Source organism: Mustela nivalis (genome assembly GCF_964662115.1).
Source record: "Mustela nivalis genome assembly, chromosome: 18".
Taxonomy (NCBI): Eukaryota; Metazoa; Chordata; class Mammalia; order Carnivora; family Mustelidae; genus Mustela; species Mustela nivalis.
The window spans coordinates 10655527-10682795 of record NC_139037.1 but is presented as its reverse complement, the minus strand read 5'-3'; the positions used below and the strand labels follow the sequence as shown (position 1 = coordinate 10682795).

At 37.9% G+C, this 27269-nt stretch overlaps 1 protein-coding gene and 1 long non-coding RNA gene across 4 annotated transcripts in view; one reads left to right on the top strand and one right to left on the bottom strand.

Moving 5' to 3' along the window:
- Window positions 1-27269, top strand: part of CNTNAP4 (contactin associated protein family member 4) — a 238891-nt gene that overhangs the window by 140250 nt on the left and 71372 nt on the right. For all 3 annotated transcript variants that reach the window (XM_082712185.1, XM_082712184.1, XM_082712186.1), the window contains exons 5-10: window positions 5687-5890; window positions 6437-6621; window positions 7454-7597; window positions 11492-11753; window positions 18866-19015; window positions 24638-24809. In XM_082712185.1, coding sequence (XP_082568311.1) covers window positions 5687-5890; window positions 6437-6621; window positions 7454-7597; window positions 11492-11753; window positions 18866-19015; window positions 24638-24809 — 1117 coding nt within the window. The remainder of the gene's footprint in view (window positions 1-5686; window positions 5891-6436; window positions 6622-7453; window positions 7598-11491; window positions 11754-18865; window positions 19016-24637; window positions 24810-27269) is intronic.
- On the bottom strand, window positions 14799-20474 carry LOC309853764. The gene is made up of 3 exons (XR_014305926.1): window positions 20052-20474; window positions 15899-15996; window positions 14799-14957 (listed from the first exon to the last, which is right to left on the bottom strand). It is a non-coding gene; the product is annotated as an uncharacterized lncRNA (long non-coding RNA).

Below are 27269 nucleotides of genomic sequence, written 5' to 3'. Positions count from 1 at the left end.
TCTTTCCATTAGAATGGAAGCTCCTTGACAGAAAAAACGGTGCTTTGGGTTTATGCATTCCTGTGCCTTCCACTGTTGACAGGGAGCTCGCCATACATACATGCTTACAGAAAGGAGCAGAGAACACACATTTCAGCAATGCCACTTAGGACACAACTCCCTGAAAGAAATTTAAATATTTTGTATGGGAAAACTCTTCATTCCACAGGAGATTGTATTTCTGAATCATGCAAATAAAGCAGTCTCTCCCTCTTTCCTGGGGTTGCTGATAGGAGAATGGGGTCTGCAGTCTTTGTGAGCCTCTCGTTTCCCTGTTGCCTGCTGTAAAAGAGGAGATTTGAGACGGAGGTATTCACCGAGGAGGATTCAGGTCACTGACAATCGCCATGGTGAGTCAGCTCAGGCCTTAGTTGACAGACAGAAAAAGCCACAGAACCCACAGATGGCTCAAAATCATTCTTGCTGCATAGCCTGGCCCATGACATTGATAATTGAGCACTTCTCGTGCTCTTCAGAAATTCATTATTTTTTAAAGAGTTTACTCTTTAAAATAAATACACCAGATGTATCTATTAAACTCTTTTTCCTGTGCCTCTTTGCCTGCCCAGTGTTCTAACAGGAAATAATAGCGTTAGCATTAGTAGTAGTTAATGTTCCTTGAGTTGTAGTTATCTGCTGGCCAGTCTTCCAAAAATTATACAGAAATACATTCCTACATTAATCCTATGAAGAATATACTATTATTCATCCCATGTTACAGAGAGGAAATAGGCAAAGGGGTTAAGTACTTTGTGTCTTAGAAGGAGTAATGCTCGGTTACCTTATATGACTCTTGTTACCTTATATGACAGAGGTACTTCCAGGTTTGATTAAATTAAGGATCTTGCGATAGGGAAAGTTGCCTGGATTATGCAGATGGGCCCAGTGTGATCACAAGGCTCTTTATGAGAGGGGGGTGAGTATTCCTCAGTCAGGGAAGGAGAGCAGAAACAAGGTGGGGGAGTTGAAGATGCTATGATGGGAGTCTTGTACATGAAGAAAGGAGTCATGAACCAAGGAGTGTGGATGGTTTGTAAAAGCTAGGAAAGAGGAGGAAAAGGATTATCTTCCAGAGACTTCAGAAAGAAAGCAGCTCCTGCCAGCACCTTGATTTTAGGACTTCAGAATTCCCAAACTAGAAGATAATAAATTTGTGTTGTTGCATGGGACCAAGTTTGTGGTCATTTGTTACATCAATAACCGGAAACTCATACGCTTGCCCAAGGTAGAGGGAAGATGTGAACCCACACAGACTGGTTGTCTTAACCTCTAAGCTACACTGTAATAAAACACTATTTAAGATGGTTCAGAAGGGGCACTTGGGTGGCTCAGTCAGTTGAGCGTCTGTCTTTGGCTCAGGTCATAATCTCGGGGTCCTGGGATCAAGCCCCATGTCAGGCTCCTTGATTGCCGGGAGTCGGCGTCTGCTTCTCCCTCTGCCCCACCCCTGCTCTTGCTGTCTCTCTCTCAAATAAATAAATAAAATCTTTTACAAAAAATGGTTTAGACGGGGAGTAGCTGGAGGGGGATAAATGTGTCAGAACAATTTGCAACTAGTTACTAGAAAATGAGAGTTTATGTCCTCCCTGTGGTGAACAGGGCTTGACAGGGCCACGTTATTAATATCTATAGTAATTCAGTCATTAAAAATATAACCTCAGTTATAAGCCGACTAATGAACAGATTTACCATTAGAAACATAATTCTTTCAGTCAAGTAACATGTCTCCTCCTACATCTTTGGACTATAGGTCTTTTACCGTAACAAATTTTGTTAACTTCTGATTTCTAGCTTTTCTTAAAGTCAGTTTTCTAATACGTCTACCTTTCCTATCTATGCATTTCATTTGTGTACCAAATATTCTTTTTCTGAAAAGTGACAAAGAGGGGCTTAAGTGTGATTCCATTAATTAAAACATGAATATTACTTTAGATGTTTACTTTAGTGTTTCTAAACAAATAAATATTGAGTTCAATTACTTTCCTTAATGGCCTACTCTCATCAAATCTTCATAAGTTAGTTTCAATGTAAAGAAATAGTGGTATGAATCATTTGAACTTTTCTTTTGTGAGAATGTATTTGCATTGATAGTGTTCTTTGTGGAATAGTGAAAATAAATTAGCCTTGAATGTTATTGGAGATGGCTGAAGTTGAAATTGAAATTGAAATGTTGTTTTCCCAGGGGCACCTGAGTGGCTCAGTGGGTTAAGTGTCTGCTTTCGGCTCAGGTCATGATCTCAGGGTCTGGGGATTGAACCCTGCTTTGGGGACCCTGCTCCCCCCCCCTTGCCTGCTGCTCTGCCTACATGTGATCTCTCTATCTGTCAAATAAATAAGTAGAATTTAAAAAAAAAGAAATGTCGCTTCCCCATTGATGTGAAGCTCAAATTGTACTTTGTACGTAGTAATGTCGAAAGTAAATTTTTCAGAAGCAAAAAACCATGACTTAAATTCAAATACAGAATAAACACATATGAAAGATGTATTGAATTAATTAAAGAAGAAATCAGAAGAATGGTAAAGCTAGTTGAAAGAAGATTCAAGAGACTGAGTGTAAATAGGAATTCAAGAAAAAATGTTGGATTACTATCACTGTGTTGGTACATAAATAGTTAATGTCCAACAAAGCAATAAAACCGTAACTGTAGAGCCATTTGTATTTCTGCTGAGCAGAAAAGATCTACAACTTAACATGTAACTTAACAAAGTCTAATCCTAATCTGTAATAAATAGTAAAATCTGACATTTAGTAGTTCATATAGAATTAAATACTCTTTAGGTGAGTCTGTGAGGAAATGGTCCAATATGACATTGAAAGGATGTAAAGTTATTCCTTTGTATTATATCTAGTATTCCCAATTTTTCTTAACAGTGGGTAAGACCATTTTCAAGAGGAGGTACAAACCTCTCTTTCTCAAGACTTTTGTCATATAATTCCAGATTTTTATATCATTAACTGTATGTGCCACAACACAGTGTTTTGTGATTTTTGTTTAAAATTATATGCTTTTTGTATGTCAGGTATGTTGTGTAGATAGCTTTTTATAACAGTGACTTAGACTCATTATAAGTGAGGTTTTTTTGTTTTTTTTTAATAAGTGAGGTTTTTATCTGAAGTAATACTATTAGGAATCCTGAATTTTTTTCTTTTGTGAAAATTCTTGTATTTATGTTACACATATATATGTTGACATTTTCCTGTGCTGACATTGTACTCACATTCTGAATTATATTTAGCTTTTTTCCCTGAAGCTGTTGTTCACACACATGTGCAGTCTGTTTATTCTTCTCCTACTTAAACTACTTTCAGCACCATTTCCAAGGCAAGCCCTGCTCAGTCTTTTTCTTCTTCTGAGAGGTGGATTACTAACTGCCTCCATATTTCTCAGCAGCCCTCAGAGCCTCCATTCATGACAGTGGAGGAGAGAAAGTGTTGGGAGAATGCCTGGGTTTTGGGAACTAAATGTCCTAAGAGTAATTCTAAAAGTTTATGGGGGACATGAGTAAGACTTGAAGACCATGGGGAGTAGGCAGGTTAGTGGTGAGGTTTCTAGATCAGAGAGCTGAGTTTCCCCAGCTACCTTAAGTAAAGAGACCCAGCCTTCGGTTGGGCTTGATCTACTTGTCAGGGCTGCTCACTCACCAAGCCGCGTCCATCTTCATGGAATGTCAGCTCCATGAAGGCAGGAGACATGCCTTCATCCCCGTATCTGTCCCAGGGCCTCTCAAATGATGTGCTAAATACATACTTGTTGAACGAATGTCTCACGTTACTGAGGTATTATCTGCGGACTAAGAAGATAATAGGTAAGAGTGAAGGAAATTGGCACGTAGCTTCAGTTTAAGAGATGCCTGATATGTTGTCCACTCTCCTGTTTTTGCTGATAGAAATATCGAAGCCACGAAAGCTTTAGGTGCCATGAAGGGTGAATATATATGACCATTGTAATATGCTAATAATAGTGAAAAAGAGAAAAAAGAAATAGTATGCTGAAATCACACAGGTTGAACCTTTACTGGAAAAAAAAATTCTCTTGGTAGCTAATTCCAAAAATAGACTTTATCTAAAATAAAATCATTATGATGATGGTTGCCTTTAAGCGATACATTAACTCAGAGATAACTGCATGGCTCTGAATATGTCAACGTTTAAAGTCTGTCTTATTGGAATTTTTCTTAATTTATTGTAATCTAATAATCATAGAACACATTATTTGTATTTGACACAGAGTTATGTTTTTACCGTGCACATTCATTCAGCTATATAACAAGGAATAATTGTTCAGTTAACATTATTCTTTCTACAAAATGCAATGTTTATTCATGTGCATTTGGTGAATGAATTCTTTATAAGCACATTAACAAGATGTGGAAAAATCAAACCTCTGAATTTTCAAAAGATAGCTGCATAAAATAGTTGAAAAAAATTTCCGGGGGTGGTGAGTATAAATGGTTCACATTAAATATGATGGATAATCTGAATGAAATGTATATTTGGGCATACAAGTAGCTGTAATAATTTTGTCAAATGAAACAAGATGAGTAAACTTTACTGTCATTTCATTGACTGGGAAGAGTCAGCTAACCAGTTGAAAAACAGCTTCATTGGGTTTCCCTAACCTCTTCATTATTACATAAATGTACTCTCAAGGGTAATTGTCTTTAAAAAAGAAAAAACAACTTCGACTTGCAAAATGCAGAAAACACTGCTGGGCTTTCTGAGTATTATCAGTTCTATTTTGTGTCTGTTGTTCAGGATGCAACTGATTTTGACAGATGTGCTGTTACGTTACTGGTTTAACATGACATCTTTTTTCAGATGAACTGAATAAAAGTGATCTTGACAATGAGTAGATAAGACACCATCAGAAAGCTGAAAAAACATGTCAATGTCACAGTTTTGACACAAATGCAGCAGAACAGCCCTTATAATATCATTAAGTGAATGTCTTTGCAACGATGTCCTCTAGAAGACAGAGTATGGCATTGTTCTTAAGTACTATTACTTAGCCACAAAAATAATAAGATAAAACAAAACACAAAGGTCAGCTTAATATATACTTGAGGTAGCATTTGATGAGTCTGATGTATATATGGGTATTTTATGCAGATCCCTTACCTACAGCATGTTTGGGAGAATTTTGAGATGTCAAAAACATTTTTTCAGGAGCTATAAACCATTTAACATCTACACTTCAGGAACATCATTAAAATACTGATTGTGAAATAAGCAAAGTGGTCTTGGGGATATTGATCATAACCTTTTCCCTGATTTTCTTTTTTTTTATTGAATGAAAAGAAATAACTTTCAATAATAGAGAAAATTAAGAATACAGTTTAAGATGTATTTCTAGATCATGATTTTGTAAATAGGTTAGTAAAAGCTAGAATGGAATCAATCCCAGGCATCAAGAGGGAATTAGACATTGGAACTTTTATTTTCTCTTATGATTGGCTTGAACTGAACTATGCATGTGTGTGTGCACAATGCACAATGCTTTATATATATATATCTGTTTATATGTATATCATATGCATATATTTTATATATATATATATATATATATATGCACACACACACATTTAAGATGCTTTAATAAAAAGCATATATGTCCTTTAGAATGACTATTAATGTCTTTGTCCCTAGGATCAGAGGTGGTTGATCTTGATGGAAAAAGTTCCCTTCTCTACAGATTTGACCAAAACTCCCTGAGCCCAGTAAAGGATATTATTTCTTTGAAATTTAAAACTATGCAGAGTGATGGAATTCTGCTCCACCGGGAAGGACAAAACGGAGATCACATCACACTGGAATTAAGAAGAGGAAGGCTCTTTTTACTTATTAATTCAGGTAAAGTTATTTGGTGAAGTACTTGAAAAATCTGGCCATTTGGATATCACTTTAGTAACTTTATATTTTTATAGCTTCTCTTTTAACAGTTAAAGGTGCCTTATTTCCATATTAGAGGGCTCATATGTACACCAATATTGCACTTTCATGTACAAATGGCTCATATTTTGCAAATTGTACAAGACCCTCATTTGATATTTTTTACAAAGTACCAAGAGAACTACATAGCTCTTTTCAAACATCACGAAGAAAGGGATGGGTCACTGAAAAATACTGAGGTAGTAAAAATAATGAGGTTGTAGCAAAGATAAAATTTACATTGCAAATGAGCATGTGATGGGAAATACTAATAAAAAGAATGAACAATGGAAGAAATTACAAGGTTGGAAGGATATTATATTCAAACTTCAGGTGGATCCGTATTAGTGTCTTTGGCGGAATGCGAGGAAGGAGATGGCGATTGTTACGAGAGATGCTGGTCCACAAGGGGGAACTTTTTTTTTTTAGACTGGGAATAAGAGTGCTGTTACTGTTTTCTCCTCTCAGGGGAAGCCAGACTGCCCTCGGCGCACACGCTCATCAATCTCACCCTGGGCAGCCTGCTGGACGATCAGCACTGGCACTCCGTGCTCCTCCAGCGCGTGGGCAAGCAAGTCAACTTTACAGTAGATGAGCACAGGCACCGTTTCCACGCCCAGGGAGAGTTCAGTTACCTGGACCTTGATTATGAGGTGTGATAGTTAATGTTTCAATAAATACAGATTTTTACAACGTATATGTTGGGGAGTCATGCAAAAGAAAATACACCGTAGGGAGCACCGCTCCCCTCTTTCAGAGTAAATCCAAGTCCTGGAGAAGTGTTTCCCAAGGTGACCTGACTCACAAGAGCAGACTCGGGCAGATACTCCTGACCTTCATCTTCCTGACAATATGTTAATCTACTCTTACAGAGAGAGAGTTTTTTTTTTTTTTTTTTAATCTGAAATGCGTAGTCACAGATTATCACATGTAGGAAATCTCCAGGAGATCGTATAAGTGAATATAAAATGTGTTGCATGTTTTTTTTGTTTGTTTGTTTTGTTTGTGTGTGTGTGTGTGTGTGTGTGTGCTATAGGGCATCCTTGAACAGTGTAGATTTATGGAGATGTTGGAGTAGTGAATAGATTATCAATTGATTAAAATGTACAAATAACCAATATGTGCCGGAAATGTAGATAAAACAAAATGCCATTATAACCAGTTATGTTATTAAACAGAGCTTTACCATGGATATAAAGCCGCCTTTTGATTCATCAACCAATAAACATCAAATCCAGATAAGATTAGTAACTTGTAAGAATAATCAAGCTCTCGTGTAAATGAAAACGGAATGCATGTAAATTTGTTTTCAAATCTGCATTTTAATTTAAAAAAGTATTCATATGAAATTAGCAACATGGCAGTGTAGTGATGAAAAATTGATTAATCTGTGGTGATTAAAGCTATAGCTGCTAATCATAATTATTTAAGCAGATTATCAGAAAATCACTAAACAATATTATTGATGCCATTTTTCTTTCTAAGATCAGCTTTGGAGGGATTCCAGCACCTGGAAAATCAGTATCATTCCCCCATAAGAATTTTCATGGGTGTCTAGAAAACCTCTTTTATAATGGAGTAGATATCATTGATTTGGCCAAGCAACAAAAACCGGAGATCATCGCTACGGTAAGAGAATCCTCATGTAAATGAATGAGTGAAACTCTGTTACTTTTCCACACAATAAAACTGCTCCATTTTTGGATTCCCACTTGACACTATGTTTTAGAGATTATTCTTCTAAAAATTTTCTCTGCCTGGCAATATGCAGAGAAAGGATTAATCCCATCTAGAGAAATTATAATGCACAGGCCAGGATTATTTTTATTTTTATATGAAGTAAAGCATTTTTTCTTTTTATGGTTGGTAATTTAATTTAGTGATGTTATTACTCCAGGGGACTAATTTCTTTGCTGTGTAACTTCCTTAATAAGATATTCCCTGACAAACTCCCTAAATAGGCATACCAAGTTCCTGGAATTAGTTAACATCCATGTATATGAGAGAGGCATTTGAAAACCTGTATTCTGCCATGGTCATTCATAACAAATAAAAGAAACTAATAGGCTGTTACAACACTGCATCTGCCAGTCTGTTCCAATAGCAGTGTTGGTCAGGGTGCATTATATTCTAATTCTGTGGAAATGTAGCAGATTTTAAATATGACTTTACTGGTCAGGGTTCGGTCAGGGAAGCAGCACCACTATGAGTTTTATGAACAAGGGATCTATTTTAGGACCTGGATCTTAACAATTGTCAGAGGAACTGGAATGTGGAGGGCAGCTGTCAGGAAGAAGAGACAGAGCAGAGTGAAGGAGAGCCAGGACAAACTGGAACAGGCCAGCTTCTCTGTGATCATCTTTCACTGTGTTTTGTCATAGGAAAAAAAATCCTTTGGAAGGAAATGGCTGGCATCTCACTTTTGACTCAAATACCACAGACGCTTCATTTTGGGCTAACTCTTCACCAGAACCAGGCACGGAAGGGGGCTCTGGGAAACATGGTTTCCAGTTTAACCATGATAGAAAAGCCCACACACAGATCCATTTAAATACATTTCTTTAATTGTTCAAAATTGAGGATGTATCCATGTAAGCCCATGCGTGCTGTGTCAGCCAATACCAGAGCGTATCGTGGGAATATTTACTGTTTACCAAAGATTTTATTCCTGATTCTCTGTGTGTGAATTGGTAGTATTTATGGGAGTATACCATCCAGAAAGATTTTTAGTTATTTTTTAATAAAAGAGAAGATGATTTAAAAGGAAAATAAAAATACTGTAGATAGATGTGTATGTTTCATTGGCAAAGGAGTTTCCAGAAACTGCTCGTGCAGCTAACACCCACTTTTCTCAGGCAAGAGGATTTGCTGCTTGCAGGCTAGAGGGTAGCTGTCCAAATGAAGCATCAGACCACACTGCAGCTGGTAAAATGTTTCCAGTTTTATGCGGTTTGTTAGTTTCTAATTGCCTTTACATTATGGGTCAGTGTAGTTTACTCTCCCACTTTTGTTATTTCCTTTACTGGGACAATGTATTTGTCCACAAGGAAAGCTAATTCATTTTTAACAGAATCACAGTATAGCCAAATATTTTTGTTTAACCAATACCAATGGTTTAATTCCAATGTGTATCCTTCTAGGTAAAGTTGATTTCACTGACTTTTCAAATCGGTATTTGGAAAACATGTTAAAGATTACTTTTAGGGAAAATAAATATGTGTATTGTCATTTCTGAAGCCTGTTAAGGAACGTGCTTAATTATTTCTAAATAATTCAGACCTTAAAGTTTTTTAAATCCTTAAATATCTATTTTACTGTACGAGCAGAATAATTTATATATATGTAGTATTTTAATGAAAATTTATGCAATTCTAAGGTATCTTGAAGATCTATCATAAAACCATTAGATGAGAAATAACATATGTTAATCTGCTGATACAGGCATAATGATAAGAAAAGGCCAAAAATGTTTTAAAAATAAAGAAATGTTGGGATATCTTGCTGGCTCATCTTGATCTTTGGGTTTTGAGTTAAGTGTAGAGATTACTTAAAAATAAAATCTTTTAAAAAATCTTTAAAAAAATAAAGGAATGTAAGGAATGCATTACGCATTGAGTGTCCAGTGTAAAACATAATAGGAAAAATGTGCTAAGGATATAAACAGACCATTCTGAGGAAAGCTGGTCCAAAAGAGCTACAAACTCATGAAAAATGTTCAGATTCACTGTTGGTCAGGTAAATGCAAGATAAATAAAAATGATCTATCATGTTGCCGTTTTGTCATTGAACTTGTGCAGATTTAAAAGATCTGTAACACCTATTCCTGCCAAGGATGTGGGGACAAGGATATCCTTGTATATTACCAGTGGAAATGTGGAGTACTTTAACTTCTTTTTGGAAAAGAAGCTGGAAATATTTATTAAAACATATAGGTATATGTAGTTCTGTATTTAGAACCCTCTTCTGTAGAACTGAAAATACACATAAGAGCATGGGGAGTTCTTTATTATAGCATTATGGGAGAGGCATAACCTGCAAACAAAGGATAGGCATATTAACAGTAAAACGACTGAGTAAAAGTTGGAATATTCACATAATAGAATATTACGCAGTCAACAAAAAGAAGGAATTAGATGTATGCCACATAGCTCAAAAGGATTTCCATAAGGTAATTTTTAGTTCTAAACATTTAGCTCCTATTTTTTTTTAATTTTTTATTTTATATAAACATATATTTTTATCCCCAGGGGTACAGGTCTGTGAATCACCAAGTTTACACACTTCACAGCACTCACCAAAGCACATGCCCTCCCCAATGTCCATAATCCCACCCCCTTCTCCCAAACCCCCTTCCCCCAGCAACACTCAGTTTGTTTTGTGAGATTAAGAGTCACTTATGGTTTGTCTCCCTCCCAATCCCATCTTGTTTCATTTATTCTTCTCCTACCCAGTTAACAAAATCAAAAGACAACTGACAGAATGGGAGAATATATTTGCAAACGACATATCAGATAAAGGACTAGTGTCCAGAATCTATAAAGAACTTAGCAAACTCAACACCCAAAGAACAAATAATCCAATCAAGAAATGGGCAGAGGACATGAACAGACATTTCTGCAAAGAAGACATCCAGATGGCGAACAGACACATGAAAAAGTGCTCCATATCACTCGGCATCAGGGAAATACAAATCAAAACCACAATGAGATATCACCTCACACCAGTCAGAATGGCTAAAATCAACAAGTCAGGAAATGACAGATGCTGGCGAGGATGCGGAGAAAGGGGAACCCTCCTACACTGTTGGTGGGAATGCAAGCTGGTGCAGCCACTCTGGAAAACAGCATGGAGGTTCCTCAAAATGTTGAAAATAGAACTGCCCTATGACCCAGCAATTGCTCCTATTTTTTTAAAATAAATAATACTTAATGTGCAGGTATATTGTCAACATATATCTTAAGTATGTGCTTATGTACATATAACTGAACATAAAACTGAAACTATATATACATATATTACATATAAATAAGCGATCCAATGGGAAAAGAGAAAAATATGAAAAAATACATAATGTATTTTTGAGGTACATAATGTACCTCATTAATATTGGGTACATTATGGGGTGGATTAGAACCAAAGGCATCAAAGGATGAAGGAGAAAAGGATTTTACCCAGAGCCCAGGGAATGGAAAGCCAAGGAAAGTTAAAAAAACAAAAATTGGCTTAAATACATTTTATTGACTTCAATGGCATTGAGTTAGATGCCTTTGTAGAAGCTGAGAGCTGGGGGAAAACGGATTTCACCAAGAACCCAGGGAAAGATTTGCCTGACCATACTATCACAGGATATGAAGAATCTTTCAGCTATACGGCAAGGATTTGAATCTTCATGTTGTTAGCAATTTGTTGTTGTTTTAAACCAAGGATGATTTGAGATCGATAAACAGTCTGTGAATACTCCCATTTCTATTACTAAAATGATGTGAGCTATTCTTAAAGCTTTTTCTTTTGCTTTCTTCCCAGGGAAATGTGTCGTTTTCCTGTTCACAATCACAGTCTGTGCCTGTGACTTTTCTCAGCCCCAAGAGTTACTTAGCCCTGCCAGGCTTTTCCAGGGAGGACGAGCTTTCGGCCATGTTTCAAATTCGAACCTGGAATAAGGCAGGACTTCTGCTATTCAGCGAACTTCACCTGGTTTCAGGGGGTCTCCTCCTCTTTCTTAATGATGGAAAACTTAGGCTGAATCTCTACCAGCCAGGAAAATTACCCAGTGACATCACAGCAGGTAATAAGTGTGTTCCTGCAGGCAAAGCATATGGGTTTGAAAGATTTCATTATTTCTCGGTCCCTTTTCCATAAAATTTTATGCATAACCAAAAAATTAGTATTTGTTTAATAAATGAATACTTGAGTTAATAAGATTATCAGTGCTCTGCCTTACAGGACCTTGATTCCAATTTCCTTTTAAATATGGCTTCGACACTAGCAGTTTTTATTAACCAAACGATAGTTACGGGGGAATAGAAGTGTTCTTTCATGACCCTCTTCTCTTGCCCACTTCAGATAAGTGACTATATTCTGAGGAAAAGTGTTTTGGGAAAATGTGAAGGTCTTTGAAATGGACCCAAAAGTTTACTGGGCATCTTCAATGGAAGAGTAGGCTCTAACACAGCTATTAGCCTTATCTGCTCTGTGAGAGAAAGCGAGAGGTCTTTCGTGGATCTAGATCTCTATTTCTAGATTTGTGTGTGATGTGACTTCATTTGCTGATGTATGCTGTACAGAGTTGGATATATTTGAGGAGGATGGAAAGATTCATGTGAAGTTCTCCATTTGGGCACCAAATAGGATTCTCTCCACTTCTAGGCAATACGGTATCATAATGATTTGAAGTAATATAATTAAGGAGACTGTATGAGTATCTGGAAAATTAATGTCTAATTTAGGTCAGTGCTTTGGGTGAGGGATATTTTTGTCTCTTCATTAAAATTATATAGTTCTTGACAAGGGATCTCCATCACATTTTCATATATGTGGAATAACACCCAAGCCAAGCAACTAGAGGTCACATTGGGGTAAATTGCTACATCAGTTTAATAAATGATCTTTAAAAAAAAAAAAAAGATGCCATTGTAGTACTCCTTTATATTCAACTATGACCAAATTAATATAATATGATTGAGAGAGGAAAAACCAGGTAGATTACAGTCAGAAACTAAATATAGGAAGAACAAGTATACAAATGGATGCATAAATCCATAGTCTTTATGTATCTTTTTGTTGTTCAACATATCACTGCAGTTTAAATGTGGGAGCTGAAAGTTCAATATTAATTATAATTTTTAACAACCACTATGTTGTGACTTTTTAATGTAATGCTCAAAATGTGGTAGATTTGCAGGCTTGACAAAAGGAAATAAATTAATCAGTGCCATATGAATAATTAATAGGCTCCCTAAAATGAGGGCCTAAAAATGTAAGCTTGTCATTAATGTGTAGTTTACTGTGATTTATTTGACATCCTAAGAAGTGGTTATATTCACAGCCTTCTTTCAAAATCTTAAATAAACTGCTTCCGTACAGTGTTACTATAGTGAGCCCCATGAAGTCAGTCCGTTTCTAAACACATTACAGGCAGGAATATTTATTAAATTACTAAGCATAGGTCTGTATAGAATACTCTCTGAATGATTTAAAAATCTCTAAATTAATGTTTAAATTCATATATAATATAACCCATTATGGCATCAGAGGACTCAGTGTGACTGTTTCCATAGCTTAATAACAAGAAGTCTTGACTACGGATGAATGCCAAGTTAGGAGAAATCGTTATACTTCAGATTATACAAGTAGGCCTTGACTTACAAACTCCCCCACTCCCATTTTTCCAGTTTCTTGAAAAATATTAATTTTGGCCAGTTTCAGTGAGGCAAGCACCTTTTGCACTTGAAAATACAGTGTGTAAATGGTACTGGGTGGGTGGTTCATTGGTTTTCTTCTGGGGGAAGGCTTTCACATGTACAATGTTCAAGAATTAAGTCCTTTGTCAGAATGTATTATAATGACTGCTTAAAGGGAATCAAATACTTATTGACGGATTTGTATATTATGTCAAAGCTTTGCATTCTGTAAGGGTGGCTCAATTTTTCATAGCTCCTGAAGATACAAATCACTAATCTTACATGTTTTAAAAGATCATAATTTTTCTATCTTTTGTAGTGGAATAAAAATGAAATTGTGTTGGGAAAGAACAGAATTGTCCAGATCTTTGAATTAGCAGGATAAATTTTTAATGTGATATACAGTTTGGCAAATTGTCACTTGGAATTCTTTGAAAATACTGTGTCAGCCTGTATAATTTTTGAAATATTAAAGATACTAGTCTGAATAATGAAAGATATTAGCAGTTTTACAAAATTCTTCGTGACACAAAATATTTCCAGTATTTGTCGCTTTTATAGATGTCAAAACAAAAATCATTCAGACGGCATCAAGGACCCAACAAACAGCGTGCTTATATTTTCCTATTTAAAGCAAACTCGTTATTGTAGGATTTGAGATTTCTGCTATGGTTTAGCATTTCTGCTTCTGCTTTTGCCTGTGAAAATCAGGCCTTTAAACCAGCTTCTTGCTCTATGCGCAAGACCTGGTGATGCAGGGTTGCAGAGTAAGAGATATTTCTGGCATTTTTCATTTACTAGACCTTCGATTCTTGTGGCCCTGGCAGAAGAGCAGCCTTCTTGATTTGCCTAACCCAGGAGAAGCCTTGTTTTATCCCACGTTCTTGCCTTTCATTGTTAGCATATCCCTACCTTTCAGATTGTAAACCTGTCACTCCCGGAAACTCCTTCTTTCTCCTGAAGTGATTGGCACCAGTGATCTCCATATTTCCATCTTGACAAGAGCCGTCTGGTTGTCTGGAACTTTAGATCTGGTTAGTGACTAAAGTTAATGGATATAGGAATTTCTGACACTGTTTCAGAGCACTTAAAGATATTAAAGAACAAGAAAAACCTTTAAGTTGCTCCTTGAGCAAGAGCCTACGTATTACCACCTTGGCACCTTTGCAAAGAACCTACCCTGTACAGCGGGCTTTTTTTCTTTATAAAATCTTATTTCATGGATGCCCATCGCAGTCTTCTGAGACAGTGATGGTGGCTAAGCTGTCACAGTTTCTTTGTAGCAATCTAGGGTTGGTACCAGAAGATTGTGTACAAGGAACAGATGTAAGTCATTTTCGTCCTTCTGTATTTTGTGTGTTTGTGTGTTTGGACCTAATTAGGGGAGAAAAAGAGAGGGAGGAAGAGAGAGAGAGAGAAAGGAGGAAGAGGGAGAGAGGAAGGGAAAAGGAAAGAGAGGGAGAGAGTTCTGGTAAACAGTCGTGTTCTCCCCTACTACATATAATTGCAAACACTTCTATTTTTCTCTTCTTTCATTATTCCATTTAGAGCTGTCAGTGCTTTCCACCAAAAGTCCAAAGTGAATGTACCTGTAATTAAATGAGTTGGGTTTATTGATTATCGCGGCAAGGAGAACACACACCCTGGGGAGCCATGGGCGTGTCTTAATATAGGGTGTTAAGAATGATTTATTGGAAGATTTTGGTTTGTTAGCTTATTTGCGGGGAGATTTCGAGGAAATGGAAAATTCCTCTGGATTAAATGCTGCTAGGAAGTGAGGCTTAGCAACTGTGTGATGAGGTGTCTTTATAAATCTTCTCTAGGATGGAAGGATGAAATAAGGCCAAAGCTGTAATTGGTAATCTGGTATAAAAAATAAACAAATAAAATCGGTTGTCATTCATATTATCCAGAAGATTAAGTCTGGTATTTTTGTGGTTTTCGCAGTAGCCTGTTATTGTCTGGGCTTACACAAGATTATAAAGTCATCTTGACTTTCTTTCTTTTCTTTCTTTTTTTTTTTTTTGGTCCAACTGCATTGTCATCACAGAGTTGCCTTGATTAATGTTGGTTTCTATGAGATTGTGCTCAGTGGGAGAACAGCAAGGCCTAGCCCGGTGTGGCCACCGAAGTCCCATACCACCAAGGCTTTGTTCAGAATGCCAGGCCACTTCCTCACTGTTTGGGGGCTGCTTTTCACTTTTTCAAATTTAATTATTTATAAGAGCAAAAAAATAAAGGGACTGCTTGTCCTGCAGGCAGAGAAGAGTATGGGTTTTGGGAATCAGCTTACCAGCTGGACAGTACCGTGGATCATTTGTTCTTACTTGAGCCTCGTTTTCCCCATATTGAAAATGAGCATGATACTAGCAGTGTTGAAGATGAAATGTACAATGCATGTAAAGCACACAGTACTTTTTATGAAATCCATAAAAACTGTTATTTTTTTTATTATACCCACAACAGGCCCCTCCCCCAGATTCAAAACTTAGGAGGGGTAGGAGCAGTCCTCGAATTAGCATTTACTTACCTAACATCACGAACAAGAAAAAGTACAAATTCTGTGATTCTTCTGTTTCCCTTCTTTCACAGTGGTGTGGTCTTTTAAGGGGCTCCCTCTAATCAGACCTAAAAGCGGGAAGTAGTTGTAAACTTAAAAAAAAAAAATAGAACCTAATTTTAAAATGACCCTTTTGTTATGTCATGTAAAGAGAAAGAAACTCATGGGACTTTTCATTGTTTCATTTACATAGTAAATCCCACTAATGGGGAACAAGCCTCCCTCTCAGAAGTCAGTGGTGTCTGTTGTAAACGAGGCTTGGGAAGAGCTTTCCAGTGGCTCCCCTACAAACAGTGCACAGCTTGACTACGTGCTAGCTGGTGAGGTGGGTGACTTCACTGGGTCAGATGACAGAGCCAGAGCCGCTGTCCTAGCAGTCTTTTGCTCTTAATCTAAACTGCTTTCTGTATTGACAGAAGAAATTCCCAAGCTTTGACTTTAACCCCGCAGTCTGCATCACCCAGCAGATACCTGGGGCACAGCTCCTCAAAGTTTGGTCCCTGAACTAACACCCATTCAGTGAAATATTTGTTTCCAAGAGGAGCATAAAACTCAGCATTAAGTTCTAAGTACCTGTCAGAGCAATAAGATCTTGCCGTGCCATCCAAACACATGGACGCTGAGCTTGTATTTTTGGTCTTCTTTATTTAATTTTTATTAACTAATTTGCCCTCAATTTTATGCAAGTATCAGTCTGCTCTAGGCCAGGAAAGAAAGTTCATCAACACACAGAGTTTGAGAAGCATGGTCCTGGACCGGTAAAAAGCCTAAGATAAGATAACGGAAGCAAACTGATGTTTACAGGCGTGTCCAGTCTTCAAGAGAGCCAATAGGAGGCCGTGGCAGTGCATGGTGGCGGAGGGAAGGTGGGAGGTGTCTTTGCATGTGACGCAAAGCTCGGTACAAGGACTTTCACTCTAAATGTATCCTCTTAAAGGAAGCTCTAGATGACAAATCTGGGGCATTTGATCTATTTTAGTCCGATCTCATACCGTCAGGGATTACGTAACTCTTCTGTCGTCTATTTCCAGAGCCCCCTCTTAGAAAATGTGTCTAAAAGTATCTAACCTACATTTTTCATTTTTCAGTTTTCAGGTCTTTCTCATTATCTTTCACAAACCAAGCCAGTTGGGTCTTTGAAAATCTTTTTTGCTTCCTGGATGTAGTATAAAAATGAGCATCAGTGCCCAGGATGGAATTTGCGTTATACTAAATAAATCCAGAGCAAAGAGCTTAATCGCATAAGAGAGCTTCTACGCATTTTCTGTCTGAAAGCCTGTGGTCCAAAATGGCTGGGGAAGTAAAGAAATTGTACATTGTACATAATATCAGAAAAGAGGCCATGACCTTTGGGTTTAATAGAGTACTTCTATTTTAGTTTACTAATTTGATACACAAAATCATAGAGCATTGGGTATTCAATGGATATAAACCTTACTGGTAAATCCACAATAGAGATGCTTAGCTTCCACCTGTCTGCTAATACTCAAACACAGAGCCTTTTGTAGACTTAATTCCCTTTAAGAAGGAAAGGGCTAAATCATCTCATGGGTTCATCGAACTAGAGCTGCCATGGGAGGAATGGGAGATTGTTTTTTAGAGGTGAAGAGAATACTTTCATTTTTGATTAATGCAATTTTTGGTTATAGAATCTTGAAAAATCCAGGGAAAATATAAAAGTGAATAAAACCCACAATTTTCCGTTATGCAAAAATTACTGTTTCTGTATAGGGATATTTCCTTTCAGTTCTTCCCCGTATTTATACAAAAAGTAGGACCATCATTAGATTTGTATATATATAGTTGATTCTCACTATTTGCATTAGTTATGTTGTGTAAAGTCATCGTGAACATTGAATTAGCAAATATTGAATGGTATTGAATGGTTACCACTCCTAGGGGAGTTATAGGTTAGGTTCCTGTGACCTTCTGATCACAACATTTTTGTTAAACAGTCAATATATAACCTTGCTCTCTATGCGATCGTGTCAAGATACCTTATTTGATATGTATTGTTGATCCATTAACATTGAACTCGTGACCAGCTGCACTATAACCAGTGCCTGGATGAAGTTCATATAACATGTGTATTTTCTCTGCGAGGCACCATTATAGCCTTCTTGCATTTAGAAACACCAGACAGTACTTCATCACTACGCCTGGGGTCTTTTAAATGGCAAAATCACTAACCAAAAGCCCAAAAATGTGGGAAATGTGTTTACCTATGAGAGCGGTAACAAGCATTTGCTTGTTTAACCTCCACTGGAAACACATGTGTCGGTCAACTCAATTTATTCAGTGCTCTGTGCGTTTCTGTGAATGATTGTAAAGATTCCCTGAGTATTGATTTTGGGGTTAAAAATAAATTATGGAGAGTATGTGAATTTGCAAATATGGAATCTACACACCATGAGGATCGACTATGTAATTGTGGTTTCACACATTGCTTTAATTTTTAAGTTCATATTACATGGGAAATTCCTCAATATTCATTACAGTAATTTTTTGTAATGATTGACTTGCTATATGTTGCTAAATATATAATATTATAAGAGATGACTACATAAAAATGTAAAGAATACATCATTTTATTGGGTCTAACCTAGAATTCTGGAAAATGTGCTTTTCCTAAAGCCCTCCCTGGAAAAGATAAATTACATGACGGAAGCTAAAAACTGTGCATGCCAAATAATTGAAAGATTTTTAACCACTTAGGACTTTGCCCAAAGTTGGGGATTTTGTGCTTTTTATTGAGGCCCTAAGAAAGGAATAATGCACCATTTTCCACAAGAGGGTACCCACTTGCCTCCTTTTCCTGTCTTTCTGTATCCTTTTATTAATATACTGAGTGCTATGGGCTATGTGTATTTTGTTTCTAACTGCTTATACTGTTCACTGTTGAGAGAGATCTCTTTTAACTGGTTTTGTCTTCCCCAGGTGTTGGATTAAATGACGGGCAGTGGCATTCCATCTCCTTATCTGCCAAACGGAATCACTTGAGTGTGGCCGTAGATGGCCAAGTGGCCTCTGCCGCTTCTTCCCTGGGGCCCGAACAGTTTTATTCAGGTGGTACCTACTATTTCGGAGGTAAGAGAAGCAGTCAGGCCATACGGGCAATTGACCCATATTTGCAATTACTCCTCCCTTTGTCTTGGAGATATCATCGTGTTTTAACCAATTCAATAGTATGGAATAATTTCTCACTTTCTTTGAATGTGGAAATTTTGAGTGAATCAAGATGACCAACTATGACCTATGAAGCATTTCTTAGAGGCGGATCTACTTATGTTTACAATTTTGACAATGAGAGTGATTGCAAATAGACAACCCTCTTCCATTCTTACTTTCAAACTTTGTAATATTTTCCTAGTGTTAAATGGTTCTTATATGGCTTTCTCAGATTTTATGGGCTGGTTTTATTGCAGTATTTTCCTGCACATGGCTCTTAGCTCCTCTGGAGCATCCTTATTGCTTTCCTACTGCCCAATGCAGAAAGGCAATATTATGCCAATGGCAAATAATCTAACCTAATTAGCCATAGAAACCTCTGTTCATTGCTCAGTAATAATGCACTGATACATTTGATGAAATTAGGGCATCAACCTTCAACACCAGGCCATCTCTCCAACAGAACAAAAACGAATGAAGCATTTATCTGCCCTGGATGTTTGATTGAACTAAAAGCGTGGAAAAGAAAACCTTGGAAATGGAAATAAATCTTTACCACTGGAAAATTAAAATAAAATGTGATTTGCCATTAGAAAGGCAAAGTTGTAAAACTGGTAGTAGTAAGACTTATTTCTAATCATGATTTGGTAGGTTTCTTATTGCTGTTATTTTGAATTTTAATAGTCACCTCTGTGTAGAATCACTTTTGAATTTGGTGGCAGTAGCCCAATCTTTATTATTCATCAGTACACTACAGATTTCTTCTAAGAATTGAGAGTAAGCACACAGACCGTGCATCAGTCATCCAGATACTAAGAACAAACAAACACTTTCTGGGCTACCCAGGGAAGGGTCCATGTCGTAACTGATGTCTGGAGCCCTCAATGTCCTACAAATGAGGGAGGAGGATGTCCTCAAAGTCCTCACAGCAGGAACCCACTTAGGTGGCACCAACCTTGACTTCAAATGGAACAACGGTCCATCTGCAGGAGGAGGGGTGATGGAGGCCACCTCATGACTCTGCGGAGGAACTGGAAGAAGCTTCTGCGGGCAGCTCCTGCCACTCCTGCCGTTGAACACGTGGCTGATGTCAGTGTCCTCTCATCCAGGAATCCTGGCCAGCGCGCTGGGCTGAAGTCTGCTGCTGCCACTGGGGCGCTCCTACTCCCCGCCGCTTCACCCCTGGAACGTCCACTAACCAAAGGGAGGCAGCCTTCTGGGAGCTACACTGCTGGCGGTGACCGACCCCCGGGCTGACCACCAGCCTCTCACAGAGGCGTTCACCTGCCCGCCACCGTTCTGTGGAGCCGTCCATGCTCTGTGGACGGCTCTATCCCGTGCAAGAACACAGGAGCGCTCTCCGTGGGTCCGAGGTGGCGGATGCTGGCCGGGGGTGTTGTGCGCATGCGTGGCCCCATTTCCCGTGACCACCCGGGTGAGGCGTGCGTGGTTCCTTCTCCGCCAGAGGAGCCGCTTGACTGGGCAGCGCAGGTGGCGCCGGAAGAGGCAGTGACCGGGGAGGCGGGGGTGGACTGCTCCAGCTCCTGAGCCCGCCGCGGCTCAGCCTCGGCCCGAAGTCGCAGGCGGCTCTGACCGCGGCAGGCGCCCTCCGTCCCTGTTTCCTGCTGAAGGCGGGAGCGCCCCGCCGGCCCCTGAGCTCTGGGCTGCGGCCCCGCGGCTCCGGCCACTGAACGCGTGGGAACTCCGGAGGGGTCTCGAGCTGCTCTTCCACACAGGCAAGCAAAGTGGAAATGAGGTCGAGGGAAAATGAAGAGTTTCTTTAAAAAAAAAAAAAAAAAAGGAACAAACAAAGGAAACCCCTGCCAATCGGTTGCTGTGAATGGCGGCACAGCGGCAAGACGTTCCAAATTGAGTCGCCTCCTGTCCCGAGGTTTGTTCATTCCCGAACCGAGTCGTTTATTAAACCTCGTGGAATAGATGGTTGATTTTATGGCAATCCATAGGAGCGCATTCCTCTAATAAATGGTAAGATACGGGGAGCAAATTAAGAGCTTTCACTTCAAAGGAAGAGATTTAGAAGCACTAAAAGGTTTTAAAAACAGGCGTATTGTTAAATGTGAAGAAAAAAGACTAGATAAAATGAATAGACTGGATAAAAGTATAAATCCAGAAAATAGAATCCTCGTTCTTAAAGTATTTCGCATCCCTCGTGTTCATATTTAACGATGCCTACCCATTTTTTGCAGAAAATGTTTATTGCTATTATTCATTCTGCTATATTTTATGGTGAAATGTATCATATGTGCACGCTGTAGTTTTACTTGTTTCTATTATACACTATTTTATCTAAATACACTTTTAATCTTTGAATAGTTTTACATTTATGAAAAAGTTGCAAAGATCAGGAGTTCCCATATTCCCTGTTCCCAGTGTCCTTGGTAGTTCACCTCTTACATTATGTGCCTTTTAAAGGATACTAATTAGAACACCATGCATTTCCCAGCCTAGAAATAGAGTATTATCAACATTCATTTGCCCCTCCAGGGTCCTATCTCCATCTCCTCAAGTAAACACTGTCTTGAATTTGGGGTTTTTTCTCCCTCTCGTGTTCTTTATAATTTGGCATCTATTAAGGTGTCTCTGAGTTCCTAACCAATATACTGTGGAAGCTTCCATAAGGACTTAAAAGAAAGAAAACACCATCCCAGGTTTACTTAGGTATCTTTGTTTAATCAGTCATGTCATTTGGTGTTCTTCAGTTGAACATTTTGGACATGAGATTCTGCTGATCAAAGAGCACACGCCCTGCACATTCTAGGTCAACCTAACATTTCCAGGGTGGGAACAAGAGGCAAAAGAAAGCAGGAGGCCTTCTCCTGCCCTACTCCTTTCTTGCCTTCCCTGGACTTGTGGTCCAGAGACTGGTAGAAGAGGCCCATCCTTCTGGAAGCCCACTTAGGGCTTTGGGCTGGCAATTTTGGATTCGGGGAGTAGACTGGAGGAGAGTGGGATGACCAACTCTTCCCAGTTATATCGCTGGATGCTGTGAGTCGCAAGGAAAACTGTCACAGTTGTTGACCCTAGAAGACCTTCTGCTCTGTGTGCATGAGAGCCTCCTCTAGTACTAGATCCATATTATCTAGGTGGACGGTTCTTCTTAAGTTTTTAGTTCTTCAGCTGGTTTATCTTCAAGTAATAAATATCCAGTGTTCTGAGATACTTCCCTTCACTTGTTTTCCACAACTCTCTCAATTCAGCTGCTGCTTTCCAGTGATCTTATCAGCCCATAACCTGGCTTCCACCAACCTGCATTGTACCTGTGTTCTTGGCCAGTCTTCATAGTGATAGTCATGTTGGCAGAGGAGGCTGTTCAGAAATCACAGCAGTCCACGTACATCATGTCATCCTCCATTATTTTCCGCCTCCATCGTTTTCTGCTTCTTCTCCCTCCAACTGAGGGCTTTTCAGAACCTTGGACTACATTGTGGTGCATGGTGCTCAGCTTGTGTCATTTATATATTCTAAATTTTAAGAATGTTTTCTCCAGATTGTGGGCAGGTAAACACCTAATTCCTGCAGTATTGCCCCCTGTGATCTTTGTGCTCTTGACAACACCCTGGACAGCGCAGACCGGAGGCACTACACCTTGTGCAGAATTCTCACACCTCCACTTGGGCAAAGCAAACATTCTCCATCCATGAAGTCAAGCCAACATCTTACTTCTGGTGCGGTGACACCGAGTGATAATTTATCTGTCATCCTTAGAGGTGTTTCACATGCTGACTGCCTCCAGTAATGGATCCATCCATTAATTCAGCATTAAGTATTCCCCAGAAATCTTCATGTTTTAGAACTTCCATCTCGAATGGCTTCAGTGCTGAACTTCTCTCTGCCATTGCAATCTATTAACTTGTGGTTGCCTGTTATCGTAGACTAATGAGACGAACCTGGCTTGAACCCTTCTTTATTCCTAAAATCTCTTGCTTATTAAACATTGTAGGTAGGAATATGAAGTGTCTAATGGTATGACGATGTGCTTTCTGTAAAGTTCCGTAATCTTTCTTTGTCACTGCGTTTGCTTAATTTTATTCCCTACAGGCATATTGCACAATTTATTTTATTCTGAAATGGTTTGAAATGTGTCAAGAAACACTACCTGGAGGAAAGGAGATTAGCAGAGCTGTTTATATTCCTGGCATATTGTAGTCGCCCCCAAATGTTACTGAACTATTATCCTCTCAGTTTTTACTTTAACATTCTTAATTGGTTAATAAGTCATCCAGAAAACATCTCGAGGTTATGATAACCATATCCTACACTACAGAAGAATTTTAAGCACTGAAAATGTGTGTCATACCACGTACAGTAGATTGATACTCCAAGAGCTCTCATCACCTTTTCTTGATATATCAAATTTGAAACTTCGAAGTCTCCCTTGGTTAAAATATGATAGTCCAATGTACCTGATAACCATTTTAAGTATGAATCCTGGCCTTTACTTACCATGTTAATGTGTTTTGTTAGGAAAGCAAGCATTAAGGAGAAGTATTGTCAGTCACAATAGCTATAAGTAGGAAAGAGTGTGGATTGTATAGGTGGAAGAAAAAGAATGTGGATTGTGTAGGAATTAGGAAGTTGCTGATTCATTTCTTATTCTTCAAACTGTAATAGTGCTTGACAACCATAACAGCAGAGAAAGATTAATGAAAAATACATAAGTATAATATATGTGTTCATACTCCATAAAATTATTTATTTCACTTGGCTAGAGAAACACTTAGAACGTCATTAAACCCCAGAGAATAATGGTTAATAATATAGTTCTTTATTACTGAAATAATTAGAAACAGGTCTTAGATAAGTGTTAGAAAAAAATCAATATAAATGGAACATTCTTTTATGAGGCAAAGAATAAATAAAACCACAGTGAAATGTTTTTGACATTAAGTCATTATGATTTATTAAAATGCATGTGTGTATGGCTCTTATATGCATATGAAAATAAAGTAATTAAATAGTTGGTAATTTTATTCCAAGTCAACACAGCTCCTTTCCCAAATAGTTAGCTTTAAATAACAAGGTATTTCTCTGTTACTGATTTATCTTTTCTTATCTGTAGTGCACATTTTCAATCTTTATGCCCTTTTTTGCATCCTGTGTTTAAGTTTAATATGTCATTTATATAATGATAATATAGTATATAGGATATATAATTATAGCATATAATTATTGTATATATTATTAATACAAAGTATTTCTCTTTATTACCATAGGGGTTACATGAAATAATGTTATAATAATTGTCATATTTATAATTATTTATAAATGTAATGTGAGATATAGTTATATATCTCATGCAAACCTTATGGTAATAAAGAGAAATACTTCGTATGAACTGCAGTATGTCATTTAGATCACACTGATGTTGACTGCGAGGGGCTCTTCTTCCCACTTTTAATTTTGAGAAATTAACCAAGTGCCTCTTTCCTTTCTTTTTTCATAATGAAGTCATCTGTGATACTAAATCCTGATTCATTATGATATATCCTGACTTACTTTGTCTTGTTTTGTTTTGGTCAGGTTGCCCTGACAACAGCTTCGGATCCAAATGTAAAAATCCAGTGGGTGGATTTCAGGGGTGTATGAGACTCATTTCTATCGGTAACAAGGTGGTAGATCTGATTTCAGTTCAGCAGGGGTCCCTTGGAAACTTCAGTGACCTTCAGATAGACTCATGTGGAATCACAGACAGGTAAGGGCAATCTCATTTCTTTACCTTGACCTGTCCATTTTCAAACTTTTGGCAGCTCCAAAAAAATTATATTTAAAATGAATATGTTCTTAAACTTCTCTTTTCTGCCATCATCTGTTCCACGGGAAATGGATGACATTCACATTAGAGATAAGATGCTTTAAGAAAAGAAAAGAAGGGGCGCCTGGGTGGCTCAGTGGGTTAAAGCCTCTGCCTTCTGCTCAGGTCATGATCTCAGGATCCTTGGATCGAGCCCCGCATCGGGCTCTCTGCTCTGCAGGGAGCCTGCTTCCTCCTCCCCCTCTGCCTGCCTCTCTGCCTACTTGTGATCTGTCTCTCTCTCTCTCTGTCAAATAAATAATAAATAAAATCCTTAAAAAAAAATACACTTTTAGTTTTATGCTTCATATTTCCAGGGATAAAATTTAGATGGAAGATATGTGACCATGTTATTGATACGTACATATGCTATCAACTTACGAAAGGTAATGTTGATGCTGTTATAATTTTAGATGGGTGTAAATGTATCAAAAATATATCATTAAACGCAGTAAATTAGTACAGTCTAACCGTAGTATTGATTACCACATACCAATAAGTCAGAGATGGATGGAGCCAGTTATCAAAGTGTCTTTTGCTTCTCTGACAGCTGAGTAATATTTTCAGAAGCATAGCAATTTAACTGGTTGCTATGCTCCTAATGTGTACCTTTAACAACCCATTACTGTCTTCTCTGCTGGGAAAATAAAAAGAGCCTCTCCTCTGGAAAAGTCTGGAGCTGTAGTATTGATCAAGGTGTAAGGATGACCCAGTGGTTTCTATCAGAAGTCTAGTACATGACAATGCAAGATTTGGAAGTTAGTTGTAGAGGACAAGTGACATTTAAAATAATAATTGATAGTTAATAATTAGAAAAGTATTTTTAGGCATGGGCATATTAGCCAAGTAATCTTGCCAGTCATGCTTTAATATCAAGGGTGTTAATTTTAATTCGTGAGTTCAATGGAGTGTCATAGCCATTACAGCATTATAGCAATTTTGTGACAGCCTTAACCCCTACCCCGTAGTAGTGCTCAGTATATATTTTGAATGAATATAAATTCTGAGCTTTAAAAATAACTTTTTATTTGTATGGGACATTTTACCAATATAAACACACATCTATTATATGTAATATTATATATTATATATATTATATCTGATAGACCATTAGTCTATCAGTGTCTGGGGATCCTATTTTGAACACTAATAGATACTGTGTTGTGTGTAGAAAAAAGTAATTTTAATCTCATTTAGCAAAGGATTAGAAGGCCTTACTTTCCTTATTATGAATACACATTTGTTTATTTAACCCGATTTGTAGATAAAAATAATCTTTCTACAATGAAAGATGATATGTAAAGGAAGGATTTAGACCGTAAACCTCCATTGGATCGATTTTGGGACTGAAGGACAATGACCTTCTTCAGAGTTACATCCACACCAGCTCTAGAACCTTAATCTCAGTTTGGGAAAGGGCATGTGGCAAGGCTCTCTGAGCCAGCTCTTTCAAGCCAGGGCTCTCTTCTCAGTGGCCAACAATCATTAGGTCCCCATGGGCAAGTTCAGTCATCCACACTATTAGGGATAGTCACGTTGACCATCTCAGACTGCCGACAGTTCTCTTGGTACAAGTTGATCCACACTTCTCCAATGGGGATTTCTCTGAAGCTGCCCCTTACACAAGGAATCTAGGGGAGATACACACTTATAAAATAGAGGATTGTGATACAGCACAGTTGGAGAATGTATAGTTTTAGTTCCACATCTGAAAAACAGAAATAGTAAGCAAATTACAGATAGATCTTGGTTATACATGATTTATTTATTTAAGAGAAACTTAGGACTAATGGTCACCCTAGTAACCCTAAAAATAATAGCAAAAATAAAAGTAATTTTGGCGTTTGTTTACCTTTTAAATTTCCAAAAGTATCTCTAAATGCATCCTCTTATATTCAGAAGAAAATATATATTCTTTATTTTGGTCTTACGTGCTATATATACCTGGTGATGTAGCTTCCAAGCATTATTAAATAATGTCTTTTTAAAAATCTGTTTACCGGGGTTTATTCTAAGCACTTAACATGAATTAGTATTCAAGTTTGAACGACTCTGTGTAAGGATGATGTGAGTGTGCAAGGAGTCTGGGAATGCATGTGTGAATGACCCACAAGTGTGTGCATGTGTTGGGATAGCATGGTTGTGTGTGTGTGTGTTTGTATGAGTTAGTGTGTGACAAGTTGTGAGAGGGTGTGTGTGAGGACTTGGGTGAGTATGTAAGGTGCTTTTAGATATGTGAGTGAGATTGTGAGTGTCTACATGTGTGTGAGAGACTGTGTGCAAGGACTGGGTTCTAAAATGAATTTTATTTATTAATTTTTTAAACTTTAAAGATCTAATTGGTTTATTAAATGATTTATG